Below are 20,163 nucleotides of genomic sequence, written 5' to 3'. Positions count from 1 at the left end.
CATCAGGCATTGAAATAAAGCTGGAGCATTATGAAGTCCAAATGGCATACAAAGATACTTGTAGACTCCTGTTGCTGTTACAAATGAAGTTTTTGCTTGATCATCTGGATGCACTGTTAACTGGTGATAACCACTTGTTAAATCACATACCGGAAAAATTCGACATCTGCCCAAGTAATCCAAGGTTTCCACTAAATTTGGTAAGGGGTAAATGTCTTGTGTGGTCACAGCATTCAAAGATCGTAATCAACACAAAAACAGAACTGTTGTTGTTGTGGTCTTCAGTCCTGAGATTGGTTTGATGCAGCTCTCCATGCTACTCTATCCTGTGCAAGCTTCTTCATCTCCCAGTACTGTCGTTCTCCAGAATTTGGTTTCTTCTTTACAATTACAACAGGCGAACTCCACAGTGGCTCTGAAGGATCTCTTGGTTTTATAATTCTCGCTTCTAATTGTTCTTTAACCATGTCTTCTACCAACTCTCTTTGACTGAATGGTACACAGGAAGGTTTCTGTGCAATTCGGGCTGCATTCCCTGTATGAATACGATGCTGAACTAAACGAGTGACAGGTAAATTTGCACGTTCTCCGAATAAATCTGCATACTCCAACAAAACAGGAGCTAAAATCTTTTGTTCATCAGCTGTCAAATGTTCTATCTTCTTCCAAATCTTTCGCTTCAGTTCATTCTTAACTTCGTCTCCTCATTGTAATTTTGCGGTACTGTTACAAAAATCTGTGTTTATAACTGCAGCATTTGTTACCTCATCTGGAATCTGTATTACGTCACTGTTACTTACGCTCAACACTTCAGCAACTTTTGTTCCTCGGGGCAAAACAACATCCTCATTGCTCATATTTGTTATTGTAACCGGGACTTTTGCGACATTCTGTCTCACCATTGTAGCGACACCTACACTTCTAGAAACATAACAATTCATTGTATCCAGTAACTCACTTTTCTCAGATCACTCAATTAATAACAAAGTTCCTTCCTTGCATCGGGGTGACTGAACTTCACCGTAGATTGTCTTTCCTGCACCCTTGGGAATTTGCTGAGGCTGATCAGTTTGAACATCGACTCAACGATTTGAACTGATGCATCATTTGGGCAGTCCATTCCCACAACGTCAGTATTGCTGCTCCTTCGAGTATGATCTGGAGAACGATTTCCTAGGTTGTAGTTGCTACGGCCTAGTCTGATCTTTCTTTCTGCGACAAATATGTCTGCTTCATTAGCAAACAAGAAATCAAATCCAAGTACACCGTCATAATGTGTTTCGTTATTTGAAACTACTCGCAACCTTGCTGTGTATTTATCTTTATCTATATTTTCCCCTTCATCTTGGCCTTGGCCAAGAATTAATTTTACGTCGACTTCTCCATAGTTCCGTAGCTTCCCTCCATTTAACCCTCACACTTTTAATAGCGGTTGTTTCAATTTATCCCGTTTATGCATGCCACACCACATTAATGAGGTCTGTGCTCTTGTGTCAATAAGTAGTTTGATGTTTCTCCCACGATACAGAGCACCTATCAAGAAGTCATTTTCAGTCTGATTTTCACTGGAACTAACAAGAATCACTGCCTCTGGCAACGGGCAGAGGGAGGGGTAGCCCATACATCCCCGTACTTGTTTAAAGATCTGGCAGATTGTCTGTTATTTGCATTACCTTTCTTCTTGTTGCGACAATCTCTCAAAACGTGACCCTGCAACCTGCAATTGACAGCAGATTCGATTCGCTATACAATTCTTATGCTTGTGACCCAGCTTACTGCATCTGTAGCATTGTACTGTGGTGTTGAAAACTCTGTGTTCTTGTTTCTGCATCTCATTCGGTCTTCTTAGTGCTTCAATAAAATCAACAGCTGATTCTACTGCTTCCTGAAACGTTTTATATCATGCCAATAGAACAGCTTTGCTTACTTCCTCTCTGTGCAACCCACGAATGAATGTGTCCAAGGCCCTCTGGTCGGCTTCGAACAACTGAATGTGATTTTCATTTTCATCTTCTACTAACTCGCATGTTTGAGCATCGATGTTTCGAATTCTGTCAGCAAACTGCTCGATAGATTCGTCTCGTCGCATTCGCAAACTGAGAAGCTGCTCTCTGTAAAATCTGATTGTGTTTTTACATTTAAATCTCTGAACAACAATCACTCTAAACTTATTGTAATCTTCTGTTTGCATGCAAGTAGGCTCCACGCTAGTGAAATGTTGTGCTGCTCCCTGAATTCTTAATTTGGCAGCCACTAGCTTATTGGAATCTGTCCAGGATCCTAACTGTGTGGCACCTTCAAGTTTACGAAAAAACACCTTCACACATCATCTTTGGGTTTCCAGCTAAACACTGGTACTGATGGCAATAATGAAAAATTGTTTATTGTAGTTGTACCTGTACTGCACGAACTATCATTTGACAAGTCTTTCGGAATGTTACGCTCACGTCTTTGTTTTTAACTGCCAAATCTCTTCTCGCAATTCATTAATAACAGTTTGTAGGTTGACAATGTTACCCAGATCGGACTGCGACATTTCGTCTAATTTAACGCCAATGAGTCACTCGAATGTAAAATAAACATCCGTCACTGCCTTTCGTATTCTATCCAAACTGGAGGAGACCGACCTGAATTCCAGCACCGGATGTCCCCGTGTAGTCAGAAGATGTTCACGCTGCTGCCGATCGAAGTTCACGTTGTGCTGCACCTCTTCAGGACTGTAGATTTTCCATAATTATCCCCATGCTGACACCACTTCTATAAGGGGGTAGTTTGTATTGTTGCCACGAATGACAATTAGACAAAATATTTGTGAGGACTAGTAAGTGGCGGGTCCTCGAGGTACGGCAATACGCGAACAGGAGAAGTATGTTTAAACAGTTTTATTAACAAAGACAGATCATAAAAAATAAGCACACTACGCACACCCACGACCACTGTGTCCGACGTCCTAACACTGGCTAATTACGGTCATATCAAAAGGCTCCGTGGTGAGCAAAGAAAGACATATTGGCGCCCGAGGCCTCACTAGTTAACTGGCGCGCTGCAGACGGCGGACAGGTGGTGCACCCTCGTCGCAGTGCCGCCGGGCGGCATCTACTGACCGAGCAAATTGTCAGCATTTCAGACAGGTCGACTGGCAAGCACGTGTTACGTACCGTACGTCTGCGCACAAACCGTAGACCCTCGCACTTAGCATTATCCCTATTTACTGTACATGAAACTTCTTTTATTCTATTTTTCTTGATTATTGTCTGTCTGGACTTTGACTTTAACTATAAAACCTGTCTGTCTGGTCCCATTAACCACAGGGGTCATCCCCTGTGTGACTGTGGCCCCCCTTACAGTATCTGCTAATAGAAACACTAACTTACCTTTTCCCTTCCTGTTGCAGGAGACACTCAAATGTGGTGCCGACGTTGTGTGCACCACAAGGCGAGACATGCGAGGCTCACCACTGTAGAGAGACTTTGCAGATACACGGTATTTAGTTAGGTGAAATAGTGTGTGTTGTTATTCGAAACTTGTATCATTTTGAAGATGGTTCAGACTTGTTACACTGCAGATTCACAGTCAGCATCTGAATTATTATGTAAAAAATCTAGAATTTCTACAAACTTTGTGAATAAAAGCATTTGATACGAACCTTCATCTATGAGCACATTTGAGTATTGACTATGTAATGTCCATAGATACATGTATTATACATTGATTATGTAATATGCAGGGTGACAATTATTGAACTACATGAAATACTATTGTCATAACTTCTGAACGGTTTGTGTTAGGACATTCAAACTGCACGGTTGGCCACAGAGCACGATGGGAATTATTACGCACACGTGCACGTGCATTGTTGTTGTCGGCCATTTGCATGTGAAAATGTCACAGTACAGTGTGGCCGAGCACTTTTGGAGGACTGAGAATCCACATTTCGCAATCGAGAAGTCTCTTCACCGTCGAAGGGTGACTGTGTGGTGTGCAATGTCCAGTCACGGATTAATCGGTGTGCTATTCCTCGGCGGCACGATGACTACTGAATGGTGTGTGAAGCTTTTAGAAGATGATTTCAGCCCCATTATCTGAAGTTACCCTGATTTCGACAAGATGTGTTTCGTGCAAGATGGGGCTTGACCCCACTGAAGAAGGAGAGTGTTTGATGTCCTGGAGGAGCACTCTGGGGACTGCATTCTGGCTCTGGGGTACCCAGAGGCCACTGACACGGGCCTCAATTGTCCGCCATATTCTCCAGATATGAACACGTGACTCCTTTTTGTGGGACTAAATTAAATACAAAGTGTACAACAACAACCCAAAAACCATTGCTGAGCTGAAAACGATCATTCAGGTGGTCATCGGCAGCATCAATGAACTGACACTTGAGCGGCCCGTGCAGAATTTCACTATTTGTCTGCAACATATCGTCGCCAATGACGGCAGGCAAATCGGACACGTTATAACCTACATCCGAATGTCTGTAGCGATGTTTACATGTTAAATAAAGTGTGTGCATGCCATAGTTTGTAACTAATTTGCATTTTTTTCATATAGTTCAATAATTGTCATGCTGTATAAATGCAATAAATGCTAATTAAGTAAGGAAACTGTTTTTCAGATCACATAGATGAAAACTGTTGATAATGATAGTAATATTCTTTAATGGAATAGTTGAGTGATACATGTGTACTGGAATTGATTGTAGTTTGACTATAAATGCGTAATGTAGAGGTTGATTTTAGAATATTAAATTGGTTGGTTGAGAATTATCAGGTGATGATACTATGGTGAAATAGGGTCCTCGTGAAATGTTGAAAAGAGTGGAGAGTGGAGAGATGAGAGATGATGATGATGATGATGGTGATCATATTTTGGCACGAATGGAGAGAATGATATTAGGACTATGGAACTTTATATTATACTGTTATGTTTAACAATGGCAAAGAGTATGTAAGGTCATTATATGATACATATGCATCGTATGTTCCATGACTCAGTTTCCACAGTTTATATCACAGAACAACAAGCACAAATACAGGTCTCAACAATTATGGTGTTATTGTAAACAATAATGTGTACTAAGCTTTCAACTGCAATCCATAAAGAGCATGAATCACTGTGATGAACATGCTGGCACAAAGTACCTCTCTGCAGTAATTAAAAAAAAGTATTGAGTAGTTGCAAGAAAATTCTCTGATACTTTATGAAATCCCCTGATATTTTGCAGTTGCATGAAATTCCCTGATAATTCCTTATATTCCCTGTTTACAGGCATCCTAAAATAGTTACTTCATGCGCGAGTTCCAAGTATTTCTACATGATTGTGAAATAAATGTACAAGCGGTCTAATCTTACTGATTCAGTGACATAAACTACAACTTGTTCATGAAAAAATACTTTCACTTTCAGTTCACTCCACTGAAACCAAGAGAATTTAAACATATATGTCATACACGAGAAGCATATATTTCTATTGTCAGTTCTATGAGAGGTTATCTGTTATTATGATACACACTTCCCTTAACATTACAGCTTTGTACGGAGTCTAATGATTCGCACAATCTTACATTTCAATCAACTTTCGAATACACAAATATTTTTGTAAATGTAATCATTTTTGCCTGAAAATCAAATGTGTTTAAGATTCTTTCAGTCTGTAGTTCTGGTATAACAACACTTACAGAATTTGTATCTTCTGTGTGGGTAAACAGTTTTATTGCTTTTGATGCCTGTGTGGTTCCCTCTTCAGCTAGGAGGCTTATTTCACTCATTCATGTGACTGGAAGGTTAGTAAAGCAGACGTCACAATGTTGAGTAGATGTACAACATCTTTCTACAAAAGGTCACGTCTTCTGCTGTTTACTAATAATTTTTTCTTCTAAAAAAAAAAGTTATTCTTCAAAAGATATCTGTAGCTTACAAGAAAATTGAAAATAAATTTTCCCATACTTAGAGGAAGCTTTTGACAAAGTTGATTGGAATACTCTCTTTCAAATTCTGAATGTGACAGGGGTAAAAAACAGGGAGCGAAAGGCTATTTACAATTTGTATAGAAACCAGATGGCAGTTATAAGAGTCGAGGGGCATCAAAGGGAAGCAGTGGTTGGGAAAGGAGTGAGACAGGGTTGTAGCCTCTCGCCAATGTTATTCAATCTGTATATTGAGCAAGCAGTGAAGGAAACAAAAGAAAAATTCGGAGTAGGAATTAAAATCCATGGAGAAGAAATAAAAACTTTGACGTTCGCCGATGACATTGTAATTCTCTCAGAGGCAGCAAAGGACCTGGAAGAGCAGCTGAACGGAATGGACAGTGTCTTGAAAGGAGGATATAAAATTGAACATCAACAAAAGCAAAACGAGGATAATGGAATGTAGTCTAATTAAATCGGGTGGTGCTGTGGGAATTAGATTAGGAAATGAGATGCTTAAAGTAGTAAATGAGTTTTGCTATTTGGGGAGCAAAATAACTGATGATGGTCGAAGTAGAGAGGATATAAAATGTAGACTGGCAATGGCAAGGAAAGCGTTTCTGAAGAAGAGGAATTTGTCAACATCGAGTATAGATTTAAGCGTGAGGAAGTCGTTTCTGAAAGTATTTGTATGGAAGTGAAACATGGACAATAAATAGTTTGGACAAGAAGAGAATAGAAGCTTTCGAAATGTGGTGCTACAGAAGAATGTTGAAGATTAGGTGGGTAGATCACGTAACTAATGAGGAGGTATTGAATAGAATTGGGGAGAAGCGAAGTTTGTGGCACAACTTGACTAGAAGAAGGAATCGGTTGGTAGGACATGTTCTGAGGCATCAAGAGATCACCAATTTAGCATTGGAGGGCAGCGTGGAGGGTAAAAATCGTATAGGGAGACCAAGAGATGAATACACTAAGCAGATTTAGAAGGATGTAGGCTGCAGTAGGTACTGGGAGATGAAGAAGCTTGCACAGGATAGAGTAGCATGGAGAGCTGGATCAACCCAGTCTCACGACTGAAGACCACAACAACAACAACTGTTCCGTTTCGTACATTTCAGGCCCTTATGAAAGTAAGGCATTTAGTGACTGCTGATATTTATGGCACCACACACACTTCCTATTGCAAAAATTATATTACAAGTCAGTACAAACTATTCTCACTCATCCGATACTGTATCCAGAGGCTCAGCTTTATGTCTGCTCGGAGTGCTGCTGGTGGCAGTGTATAACAGAAATGAGAAAGTGTGCTGTGACTGTAGTTTTGTTTCCAGCTGAGGCGTTTACAGAGGCTACGGATACAGATACTGAAATTCTCTGACAGTTACCAATTTCAGAAATAAATATGCTGATACTTTACTAGTACAAACTGTAAAGTGGTCGATTTTGAACCGTAAACGTCAGAAAATTTACACACCGTGTCCACTGCCTTTCCACGATGCCCCTAATGATCTAATGAAGGCCCAGGGAAAATTTGTGTATCTCCTGAGATGTGAACAGCTGCCCTGCGTAACCACTGGCAGGTTTACTTACCTTACACTTTAAAAGATGTGACACTTACCGAGTAGGTGAGCTTCTGACTGGGATGGAGGTGCAACTCCGCGAGCCTCGGGCAGTGATCGCAGAGCTCCTGGATGATGAGGGGGTTGACATTGAACCACATGCGCACTATACACAGGTTCGGGATGTTTCGGAAGATTTCTATTGCTTCCTGCTCGTTCCCACCACCCTTACGGTCATCCAGGTAGCACTGCCACAGGGCCCTGCGACACAGTAATGTGTCGATAGTTCATTCGCAAATAGTATCTCTGACAATTTGCAAACAGTGTGTAGTAACCTATTTTAGCATGTATAATTGAAGCTATGCTCTCATAAAACCAGAAGTAAACAGATAAAAAAATTAAATGGCAACAAACACAGACACAAAAATGGAAGAACAAGAACAACACTACCTCTCAGAGCTACCGGTTCCTTCACGTGGCAATAGAACGAAAAGATCATTTGAAGTACCTTTATCTTTACAGTTCTGTACTTCAATTGCTAAAAGCGGAAGCCCTTACTGTTTCATTCTATTGTCCAACTGTCTGTCTGTGTCAGACTGTTAAAAACCTTTTTTTTTTTTGCAATGCGTAGTCATATCCACTTCAAATTTATCTCACATATTACCATCTACCGTCCCTCGGTGAAGAAAAAAATTTAACCCTCGAAATGGCGTGCCTGCGCATAAAGTGCACCGATCGCAAATGATATTGTTTTGTTCTGTTCCCTAGTTTTACAATTTGAAGTCGATATCTATTCCTTCACTGTTTCTTCAGCTAACACAGTAATAAGTTGTGTTGTCGTACAGCCGAAAGAGCAGCACTAATATAAAATAAACAGCAACCTAGATGAAAAAAAATTACGATTCAAGCAAGAAAATGCCCAGATTCTGAGCCAGCAGCACGATCCCACAATCGGGCAGTTACCTACGAGATAATTAGTAATCAAGTGTGGGTCGCATGGACCTGACCCGACTGTGCCGTGTAATGGCTCAAAATGGTTCAAATGGCTCTGAGCACTATGGGACTCAACTGCTGAGGTCATTAGTCCCCTAGAACTTAGAACTAGTTAAACCTAACTAACCTAAGGACATCACAAACATCCATGCCCGAGGCAGGATTCGAACCTGCGACCGTAGCGGTCTTGCGGTTCCAGACTGCAGCGCCTTTAGTGCCATGTAATGCTTCGAGTGGGCCATCACTGTGGGGTAACACTTGTACGTGGCAACAGCATGACACGGAGGAAGGTTTTCTTTTATTATTGTTTAATTAAACAGTGATTTAGCTCATATAATGTAAGTTTATTTTATCACTGTTTAATAACACTAAGATTAAACTCTGATTTTGCACATACACGTTTACCTCATTAACGTAAAGACAACTATTCGTCACATGTGTACAAAGTGTGCTACACACCCACCGGAGCAATAAACTTCTATGTCAGTGCAATAAAAAGATATGGCCATTTACGTTGCAAGTTTGATACTCACAAACTTACTCATCGAAACCTATAGGATGCAGAATCATGGAATTTTGCATGAAGCAAGTTTTTACAGCACAACCAAAGGAAAAAACTCCAAAAATTGTTAATTTGCAATTATATCACACGAAAAACATTTTATTTGTCTCTTGTTATCAGACAGACTGACTGTCCACAATCTGTTAAAATCCCTTTTTCTTAGATATGTGTACACATATCAAGTTGAAATTTGTCACACCTTAACGTCTACAGTCCCTCGGCAGTGTGAAGAATGTAAGCTTCTAAGTCAATGTAATCCAAAGATTTATTATTTATTACATATTATTACAGATTATTTACATCACAAATTTTGATACTCGCAAACTCGCTCATTAAAATTTAGGGTACTCCTCATTGACGTAGAGTTATGAAAGTTGGCAAAAAGCATATTTTCACAGCATAAATAAAGGGAAAAAAAAGAAAATTATGGATTTGTAATTTTGTTATATGAAAAATATATTTCTTTTGCCATTTCAAACATGAAATTAAAACATTCCTGGAAGTCTTGGAATCTCTGGGACTCATACCTTGCAAGTATCAATGTCAATACCAGGCACAAGTCACTAATATTCTAGATTGATAAATGAATAAACTGTTTCATATACATAAATAAGTCTGTATGGAACCCTCAGTGTCCAAGTCCTACTCTCATCTGGTCAATTTATTCTTTCATTTCACCTCGCTGTGCCAATGCAATTTGTGATTTCATTTCACCTCGCTGTGACAATGCAATTTGTGCTTTCATTCCACCTCGCTATGCCAATGCAACGAGTCCCTCGTTTCGACTGTGGTAATATACACCACTCCAGAGGAGTTGTGTGCCCCTACGTCTTCCAACAAACAAATCATACTTGCAACCGAAAATTATAAAATGTCATAGGCAAGAGTACAGTTATTGTTTGGGGTTGTTAAGTTATATTTGCACGTGACGAATTCTATCAAAGAAAGACATCTTCCGAGATGGGGTGGCGGTTGTAGCAGCTTTTTGAGAGGAAATATCTGCTCAGACACAGAAACATAAGATACACATACTGCCATCCTTAGAGGTGCACCGAGTTCCAAAGCATAGGTAGAAACATTTTAAGGTTTTTAAGGAAAGAGATCCCCATTATCCTGTCTGAGTCTCAGTTTGGGCATAATATATTGAATCCAGGAGGTTTAATTGTATATGAGTTGGCATGATTTGTGAAGGAAGTACATGTGTTATTAATGCTCAACATAGGTCTTACTTGTGAGCTTTCAAACCACAAAATTGCAATTTTGGGTGATGTATGATTAATTATAGATGAGCATAAGAAGAAACTTTTTTGGAAACTACATAATCCTTCAAGAAATGGCTAGGATTCTGTCTAGTTCGAGGGTTGGGCTAACTATATTATCTCAACATTGTGAATGGAAAATACTTTCTAGGAATAGTAGAAAAGTGCATTGGATAATCGGATGACGAATTGAATCAGGATCTGGGGTCACATCACGTGACGAGTGAAGAGCCCGAAGAGTTCTCAATCGGCGAAAGCGTCATCGTATAATTTGTCGTGATGGAATGTCATCAGAGACGTTGCAGTACACTTTCACAGCTGAGTAGCCACTGCAGTGTCTTTGGTCCACTTTAGCAGCAGCCAGAGGTAGGGGGGACTCGTGGAGAGGGGAATAACAGCTCCAATAGCACGGGTGGTAGTGTCCGAGGCTTTGCCGATGCCCTCTCGACAGAGGGGACAAAGTGGTAGAGTGCGTGCAAAATAACGTGGCTGATAAATGCGCAATCGGCACGGCACGGATGGAGGGGCAATAGTGATGGGGGTTGCAGGCACGTACTGTACGGGGAATGCCGAGCAGTGGAGGGAAGTGCTGTTCTAAACAAAATTCTACACTCACATTTTTTGTAAGTATTAAGTGGAGCCTCTCGGTGCCCACACTTGTATAGTGAGCATTCAAAAAGATCTACTGTCACCTCTGCTTTGGTTAGTGTCTAGAAAGAATTCCGCTGAAAATGCAAAAAAAGCAGTGATTTGGTTTTCACCAGGCTTTTTAGCCATTTGTAACTTTTAGAGAAGCATCACGTCTTGCAAGTTTTGAGTAAAACCTACACATTTATTCTCCTCACTTACATGCTGTGCACATGCAGCTGCAAGAGAATTCTGAAACTGTAGTTTTATTAATTGAGGAATTGAAGAAAAGTAAAGTCAAGTCAATAGCTAATGAAAAAGCACATCCTCACTACAAAAATAAATGTGTAATGTCTTCACTGATGCTGTTTCAAAACGCAACGGCATATCTCGTTTCACCAGCTATCGGTGGCCCTTAAGAATTACACTCTTTCGTCAAAAAAGTCTGTAGTTAGTGGAAATAACAAGGTAGATAATGAAGTTTTGCACAATAACCATTTGGAAAAATATTCTCCTCTTTGTTCGCTATCATTTGCCAACAACATTTCAACAACTGAAACTGTTTGAAAAATATGAGGAATGTTGTGGGTTGCAAAAGAGTGTGCTACACCAGATCAATTTTTTTCAGACTGGTTACAAGTAAAGACCTACACCAAAGTCTAAAGAAAAATTCAATACGTCAGCTAAATTTCATACACGGCTACATATTATGCAGTACGGCCCACACGCAAAATCATAGCGACCCCCAGTTTTCATTACAAACTTTTTCGAAGTTCGTGCAATATCACAATAACAATGACCAACAATGAAATGATGGGCACATCATCACGAATCTGACATAAAAGATATATTTAACACAAAAATGCAAGTTTTTTACCAAACAGTCTCTGTAAAATCGTTTGAGAAAGACTGCAGGATGTGGACCTCGGTTCTGTCATCAAAGCGTGTTGCCGACCGGACAAAATGGGGCAAACAACATTGGCCTTCCTTTGCAAACAAATTAATGAACTCACCCTACATATTGGATGAAAACTGATCATTAAGCATCAGCCACCATTCGACAATGACCAGGAAGTGGCAAATCACTAGAAAGTGGTCACTGTCAGAAAGACTGTCACGTAGCAATCACTGTAGCAAGTCCATCAGTTTGGGGAAGAGAGCGCAAGGTCGACAGCTGAAAAAGTGCCACAGGCAACAATGATATGGTTAGGACAGCTCTCTTTGGCAAGAGACAGATCAAGACTGGAGAGAACCTGGTCAATCAGAAGGCCCCTACCAGATGATTTAGTACGAGGGCTATCCACAAAATACATTACGTTTTGGAATTAAAAATAAATAAAGTATTGGAAAACTTTTTTATTATATACAGATGAAAGCCACACTTAAATACTACTTTTCTACATAGTTGCCATTTAAATTAAGACACTTATCGTAGCGATGGACGAGCTGAGAAATTCCTTCATCGTAAAATTCGGCCGCCTGCGGCTTCAACCACGTGGTTACCTCTTCTCGAAGCTGTGCGTCGTCATCAAAATGCTGCATAGCCAACCATTTCTTCATTGCTGGGAATAAGTGGAAGTCGCTCGGTGCCAGGTCAGGACCGTACGGCGGATGAGGAAACAACTCCCACTTAAAAGATTCGAGAACTTCACGAGTGGCATTTGCCGTGTGGGCCCGGGCGTTGTCACGAATCAGCAAGAGCTTTGAGCCCAACTTTCCCCTGCGCTCGTTTCGTATTGCTCTTCTGAGGTTGTGCAGAGTTTGGCAATACCTTTGAGAGTTTACTGTAGTGCCTCTTTCCAGGAAATCCACAAAAATCACACCTTTTCTGTCCCAAAAGACAGTCGCCATCACCTTCCTTGCCGACATTGTCTGCATGCATTTCTTGGGTTTTGGGGGAAATTTGTATGCCCCCACTGCATTCACCGCAATTTTGTCTCACAGTTCACACGCTTAACCCACGTTTCGTCACCAGTAACGATGCGATCGAGTAATGAGTCGCCATCTTTCTCGTAAGCGTCCAAAAACGTTAACGCTGCAGCCATTCGCTGATTTTTGTGAATCTCTGTCAAGATTTTTGGTATCCATCTTGCGAAAAACTTGTGGTAACCAAGCTTTTCGGTAATGATTTCATGCAACAAACTTCGTGAAATTTGTGGAAAACTCATAGAGAGTTCCGTTACTGTGAAATTACGGTTTTCACGGACCGCGGCATCGAATTTTCCGACAAGTTCGGCAGTCACTATGCTGGGTCTTCCTCTTCGCTCTTCGTTGTGAACGTTAGTTCGGCCATTTTTAAATATTATGACCCATTGACGCACTCCACCTTCAGTGATTATGTTGTCCCCATACACTTCACAAAGCTGCCGATAGATTTCTATCGGTGTACAGTTTTTTGCAGTCAGAAACTTCACACTTCGCGGCATTTTCAATTAACGCTGAAATTTCAAACTGTCACAGTAACTCAACGGAGTACAGCACGAACCTCTAACTAGCACGGCAGGATGCCGACTGAGCGGCTGAATGTAGGAGGGAAATGGCCGGGTGTGGGGAGTGGTTTCTGAAGATGTGTACAGGAGCAGAATGGGGAAGAAAATTAGCTATGCACATTCAAAGGAACTGTCTCATCGTTTGCCTCAGTAGATTTAATGAAATCGTGCAAAGCCTGAATATGGATGACTGGAAACAGTTTTGAATTGTCATTGTCCCAAGCGTGAGTCCCGTGTATTGCCACTGGATCCTTTCATCCGTTGGTAGTGGTTCTGGTGATAGTGATGGTGGTAATAACAATTATCATCATCATCACCATCATCATTACTAACAATACAATATTAATAATAACAATATATGAAGCAACAGTATCATGAATATACATCGACAGCAATACTGAAGCAATTGGATTCTAAATAATACACGAAAAAATCTGTTCGTTCATGTTATTCTACTTTGTATAGTTTAATATCAGCTGTTGGTCACATTTGGTTTGGGTCCCACACACTCGAGTAATGCTCTAAGATGGATCGAATGATGTATGTAAGCAATATTATTTGGAATTTGATTGCAATTTCCCAGTGAAATTAAATATACCATCTGCTTTACTTCCAATTGCCTATGTGGTCACCCCATTTCAGATTCCCACAAATGGTTAAAGAAGTGTTTGTACGAGTTGAACGATTCCAATAATAACTCAGGGATGTCGTACTCGTAGAATACCACATTCGTGTGTTTTCTTAAGTACGTAATTTTACTTTTCTGTACATTTAAAGAAAGTTTCGAATATTACGAAATCTTGAATACAAATGAACGAACAGTACTGGTTGCAAAACTGGATTTTTTATTTTATTTCTCCTCCAATGATGCATTTAACCTTATACAAGGCATGTTCAGATTGATCTATGAGAAAAAATACAACCTTGCATACAAGTGGCATGACTGTGATTTAGCAAAAAAGCCAGTAACAGTCAATGCATTAAAAGCCCAAAAAATTTAAAAATATATAAAAAATAACTTACTGATACAGAAGATATTAAATACACGGGCAACTGGGCCTAAAACATACGAAAGACCCAGCAGGTAGCTGCCCACATTTTTTTGACAAGGCCTTGCGTGGTGTCCTATAAAACACATTACCGTAAGAATAGCTGAGATGTATTCAAAAATAAATGACCAGCTCAGTCTGACAAGAAGTACGTACATCTGCATAAATATGCAGCAGATTGCCTTTTCAGATAAGCGGCACCGTCCACGTCTACTAGAATGGGCTCTAGCCTACACAGATGCATCACGCAGTAAATACGTAGCAGCCACAGTTGCTCACACTTCATGTACTACTGAGAAAAGAAACGTACAAATAGAAACGGCTAGCACACACAGCCCACAGCAGGTGGATGGGATTGTGATAGGTTTCCAGATTTATTCACAAAGAGAAACATGACAAACACTAAAGCCATACAAAAGATCTTGCTTACAATTGCAGGTAAAATGTTTATACAAATTGGTCATAGTAAACAAGGCTAAATATCTTTTTAAAAATCAGAAATTATAAAAGCCTATACTGCTGTAATGTAAACGAATAAAATCTGCACGAGGGTACCGAGAGAATTTATTTCTCAGTGCACCAGGCAGTATTATGGCTAAAAATTACTTCGTGCACTTTCTTCTCCTTCAGTCAAAACTAGGCCACAGGCATGCTAAATAGTGTCATATTACAGTGAGTAACCGCAGAAAGTAAGACAGAATCAAATATAGCCTATCTGGATGCTAATAACTGAGTCATAATACACTGACGGATAAAAAAATCTCGACACCCAGTGTGAGTTGTCCTACATAAATGAAAGTTGGAAGGCGTGTTTGTATATCTGAAAGATGTCACCTGTCCAGACTTCACACCAGTCGCGTAGCAGTGGCACCAGTGACGCCACTGTGAGGATGCGAATCAGATTTGCTTCAGACACGCACTCTAACTGTTGTGAGCTCTAGGTACCTTCGAGATCGGACACGGCGGGTTGACGTCAGTCACGAAAGGCTTAAAGACGACAAGGATGTATCGACACCTCGGTGAATTTGAGTGAGGTCGTGTAAGACGGCTACAAGAAACTGGATGTTCCTTCTGTGGTACTGCAGAAATACTCGGCAGGAATGTAGCCACTGTACACTGATCACTGGCAGTGGTGGTCGAGAGAATGTACAATTGGGAGAAGACCGCGCTTCAGACGACCGTGTGGCACTGCCGAGGGGAAGGCCGTCGTGTTCGGTACGTGCGTCTGCAGCACCAATTTGAGCAGCACAATGCCACGATGAACTGTTACAAATTGGTTAGTTCGAGGACAGCTGAGAGCCAGACACTGTCTCACGTGCACTTCACTTTAGTTCGAGGACAGCTGAGAGCCAGACACTGTCTCACGTGCACTTCACTTACCTCAAACCACCACCACCTCCTGCGACTTCAGTGTTGCCAAGTGTTGTCTGATCGAGCTGATTCTGCCTCAGTGCTCGACCTGTTGCGCTGCCATTCGTGAACACCATTCCAGAAGGTGTTTTCCAAAAGGATAACACACGCCCATATACCGCTGTCGTAATCCGACAGGCTCCACACAGTGTCGACGTGTCGTCTCGGCCTGCTCGATCGCCACATCTTTCTCCGATCGAGCACGTACGGGACGTCACGAGATGACGACTCCAGCATCGGCCACAAACTGCATTAACCACCCCCGTGTTGAGCAGCGGAGTGCAACAGGCGAGGAACTCCGTCTAACAAAATTGGCATCTGGCACCTCTACAACACCACGAACGCACGTTTGCGTGTTAGAAATTATTCTGGTGGTTACACCGGTTATTAATGTACCGGCATTTCACATTTGCAAAGGCTTCTCTCTTGCTAAGATTAATCTGTGATCTCGAAATGTTAATCAGTTAAATATGTTACCTAGACAGATGTATGGCCAAAATTTCATTACTCTACAGTAATTAATTTTCGGTGCTGCGATTTTTTTCCATCATTGTATTTATGACCCCAATGACAATCCTATTTTTCTCCACAACGGTCAAATATTTTCGAGTTTTCGATATATCTGAAGGTGTTAGGAATTAGAGCATCCCAGACGATGATACCGTATTCGTCCAAGGCACCTATACTGTGACAATCAGAAAGTACTTTTCGTACGTCACAGCCCTCAAACAGGTGGCCTCTGTCACTGGGCGCAATGGGTGGGTTCAGTTTTATTAAGTATTCCCAGATTTTTTACACATACCGTATGCTCGTGGCGGAACTCACCTCAGTTGCTATAAAACACGATTCCGATTGTAATTTTTTTGCGAGAAGTGGCATGTTTCGTTCCAGCTGAACTGGAGCTGAATTTAAACTGTCCCTCCAGACCAGATCGTTCACACTTTTCTAAAACTCCATCGGGATAAAAATGAGGGCGAGGATAAATGAACAGATACACGCTCACATACAAACCTAAAGGAGCAAAATAGAAAGGTAAAGAGATTGCTATACACACTGGCTCATAGCTGGCAGAGGGAAAAAGATTAACGGGGAATTAATAGCATACACACATACCAAGTGCCTCTACCACATCTACCCAACACTCTCTCAATCTAACAAATAAAAAAAAAAAAGGAAAACAGTATTCTAAAACTGGAATACATTTTCGGTTAAAACCAGATTACTCCAATGAGTTGACCTGACAGTATGTTTAAATGCAAAGTTTTCAACGTCAACGTTACAATATAATAAATAAAGGTATCACCCCACAATATTTTTTAAAAGCAGAACAATTCGCGTTTTATGTATTAGTAGGTTTCTTACCCAATATTGAATTCCCTGTCAGCCCACAACTTGGAATCTTGAGACAGCTTTTTCCAACGACGGCACACGTTCGGTACCACATCCAGTAGATCGGTGAAAGCCACGTGGGACAAGATCATTAGCAGCAGTTCGTCTGGTAAGTCATTGATGCCCGTATGCCACATCACGCTGCCTTCAGCGGGCACGTGGCGCCTGCCTCTGTAATTGCAGCCTGAAGCCATTTTGCTGTCGGGTGGGCCTTCAGCCCGCGGCGAGGTGGAAGGAGTTGTCATGTGGATGTCTGTCAGATATGTTCGCAAGCGCTGAAATAAAACAAAATGACTTATAAACCTAGATTCATACGAATCTGTGGATTTCAACTGCTGGCAACAATGTTAGTGAGCTGATGCTGTTATTCATTGCACTATCACTTGACAGTTTTTTTGAAATCATTTCTTACAAGTGAAAATCGTAAGTGGCGAGTTAACAGTGCGATACCATGCCGACAGAGCGTTGACGTCATTTATGTGACAGATACAAGGCTTAAGAACCAAGCGGGTGACGTTACTAGGGAAAAAAGGATAGCAAAATAAAATATCACGAATTAACACGTTCTCCACTAGATCATAGATGGTTTTGGGTAGAGAATGTTGTTCTTACTAATGACTTAAACACAGTAAAAACTTACACGAAGATTGTTCCCCTCAACGAAATGCCACTGCCAATAAACCCACATGGATCCAGTAAACAGAAAACCTACGCCACCACCAACAAAAACGGAACAGCACACAGCATGCAGGAGAACAGATGTGGAATATGGAAGATAGGAGACGAGTTATTAACAGACTTGAAGCTGCAATACGTACAGCACTTGCTCGTGAAACACAATTTAGAGTCCCGATCCAGCAAACAGTTTTAGTCTGCCAGGAAGTTTCAGTTAACAACATTATGACATTATATGCAAAACTTACGACCAAAGTCTAAAACAAATACCGCATTTATCCGGTTATAAGACGAGGTTTTTCCTAGATCGGTTGTCCGAGAAATACAGGGTCGCTTATATTCGCATATCGAGTAACTGCTGCTCAGGTCAACGTTTTTACATTGTTAAATAGATGAATGTAGGGTCGTCTTATATTTACAGATGAAGCTTTGTCCATTGAGGTCTCATATTCATAAAAAGGTATTTTGAACGATCCCGAACGGTAGTGTGTAGAAAACAATGCTTGCGTTCAAAGAGAAAGGGATTTATCGATATGCCGAAGCACTCGATACAATATTGACTTTCTCGATCAATCACGTGACATTAGACTCGTCGTGCGAGCGCTAGGGATACGCGAGAAGCTATGTACTAGAAACTACGACAATCAAATGATCTGCTTAAAACCTGACAATTCTGTGAAACGCCCGAGGAAATAACATTCAATTCTATCAACTTAAAAACTTCTATTGTATTTGAACAGGTTCCTAATAAAAGTTCTCATACATATGGATACTGTATACACTCATCTATGTTGCTTTTAAAGTAAAGGTAACATTCAAACGGGAAGATGTTCTCCTTCGAAAACCATTACTTGATTCTGAACCCAAGTCAATATTTTGTTTATGACAAACTATAACGATTTGCCGCTTGGGTTGCAAATGAGAAATTCGCTCGATGTTCACGATGTGGCGACGTCATTTATCCACTACGCCAAAAACAGCGGGTGAAAGCTGCAGCTGATAGAAATTTATCTTTGCCGAGTTGTATATTCTTGTTAGTTTTTGATCTGTGCTTGGAAAAAAAATGTTATCTCATGAAAAAGCTGTTACTTCATAAAATATAAAGGCTCCCATAGTGGTGACCCCGAAAAATCGTAGCAGAAGCATAAAGAAAATATATGTACCGACGAGAATAATGAAATCAGAGACAAAAGCATGGTGCAGTGGAATCAAGATTGAAGACTACAGTCTGTTCGACCAAGGATCGCGGTCCACGCCCTTTGATTCGCCACAAAACGGAACGACAGATGTTAACGCAAAAGATGGGAGTACCTACGCGCGACACGGAAATGTTAAGCTTTCCGCGTTCTGGCCGACGCGCCCCCAGCTTTGGTTTACGCAGGCTCAATGCATATTTCGGCAGCGTGGGGTGTCTAACAACATTGACAAATTTAATATAGTGGTTTCACATCTAAATTTAGAAGTGATAGAGCAAGTAGAAGAAACCTTGTTGCAACAAAATTACTTTGTGCTAAAGGAAGCTCTCATACAGCATTATACGTTGTCACCAGATTTGCGACTACAAAAAATTTTCGCACACGAAGATTTGGGCGACAAGACTCCGTCACAAGTACTCAAAGCCTTACGTTCATTAGCCGGCCCGGAACTCCTACCTGAAGAGTCTTTACGTCTAATATGGCTTCGTAAACTTCCTGCCAACATCCGTGCCGTCATTGCAGCAGAAACAGACTTACCATTGCAAGTCTTAGCAAAAAAGGCAGACACCATCGCAAACACCTTAACCGAAGTTTCTGCGTGTTCCGAATTCAACTCCAGCCCGGATAGAGGCCCAAGAACGTGTAGTGTGATGGAATCTGACGTCAGTGAGCCAGGAACATGCAATAATACTCCCCAACAGCAGTGCTCATCGACCGAACCCACCATACAGCAACTGGCAACACAAGTGGCAAAACTCAACGTGCAAGTAACTTCACTCCACCAGCAGCTACGAAGTCGCAGTTGGAAAAGACGAAGAAATGCTATCCAGCAGGATTTGATAGATCAATGATGCTGGTACCACAGACGCTTCGGTAACACTGCCCGTCAATGTATTCAACCCCGCAGCTACCCAAACTTACAAGGCGGGCGTTAAAGGGCGCTAACGTTCGTCAACAACAACATAGGCGCCCGAGTCATAAAGTGATTCAAAGAGGTTCAAATGGTTCAAATGGCTCTGAGCACTATGGGACTCAACTGCTGTGGT

The 20,163-nt window shown here is 41.1% G+C and overlaps 1 protein-coding gene across 1 annotated transcript in view; it reads right to left on the bottom strand.

Annotated features, from left to right (window-relative positions):
• Window positions 1–20,163, bottom strand: part of LOC124596541 — a 149,744-nt gene that overhangs the window by 107,180 nt on the left and 22,401 nt on the right. The window contains exons 2-3 of the mRNA XM_047135718.1: window positions 17,220–17,521; window positions 7,528–7,729 (exon numbers count right to left, since the gene is read on the bottom strand). Coding sequence (XP_046991674.1) covers window positions 7,528–7,729; window positions 17,220–17,491 — 474 coding nt within the window. The 5' untranslated portion in view covers window positions 17,492–17,521. The remainder of the gene's footprint in view (window positions 1–7,527; window positions 7,730–17,219; window positions 17,522–20,163) is intronic.

Source organism: Schistocerca americana, chromosome 2 (assembly GCF_021461395.2).
Source record: "Schistocerca americana isolate TAMUIC-IGC-003095 chromosome 2, iqSchAmer2.1, whole genome shotgun sequence".
In the NCBI taxonomy this organism is placed as follows: Eukaryota; Metazoa; Arthropoda; class Insecta; order Orthoptera; family Acrididae; genus Schistocerca; species Schistocerca americana.
The sequence above is the reverse complement of the archived record's forward strand: the minus strand, read 5'-3'. Positions and strand labels throughout refer to the sequence as shown.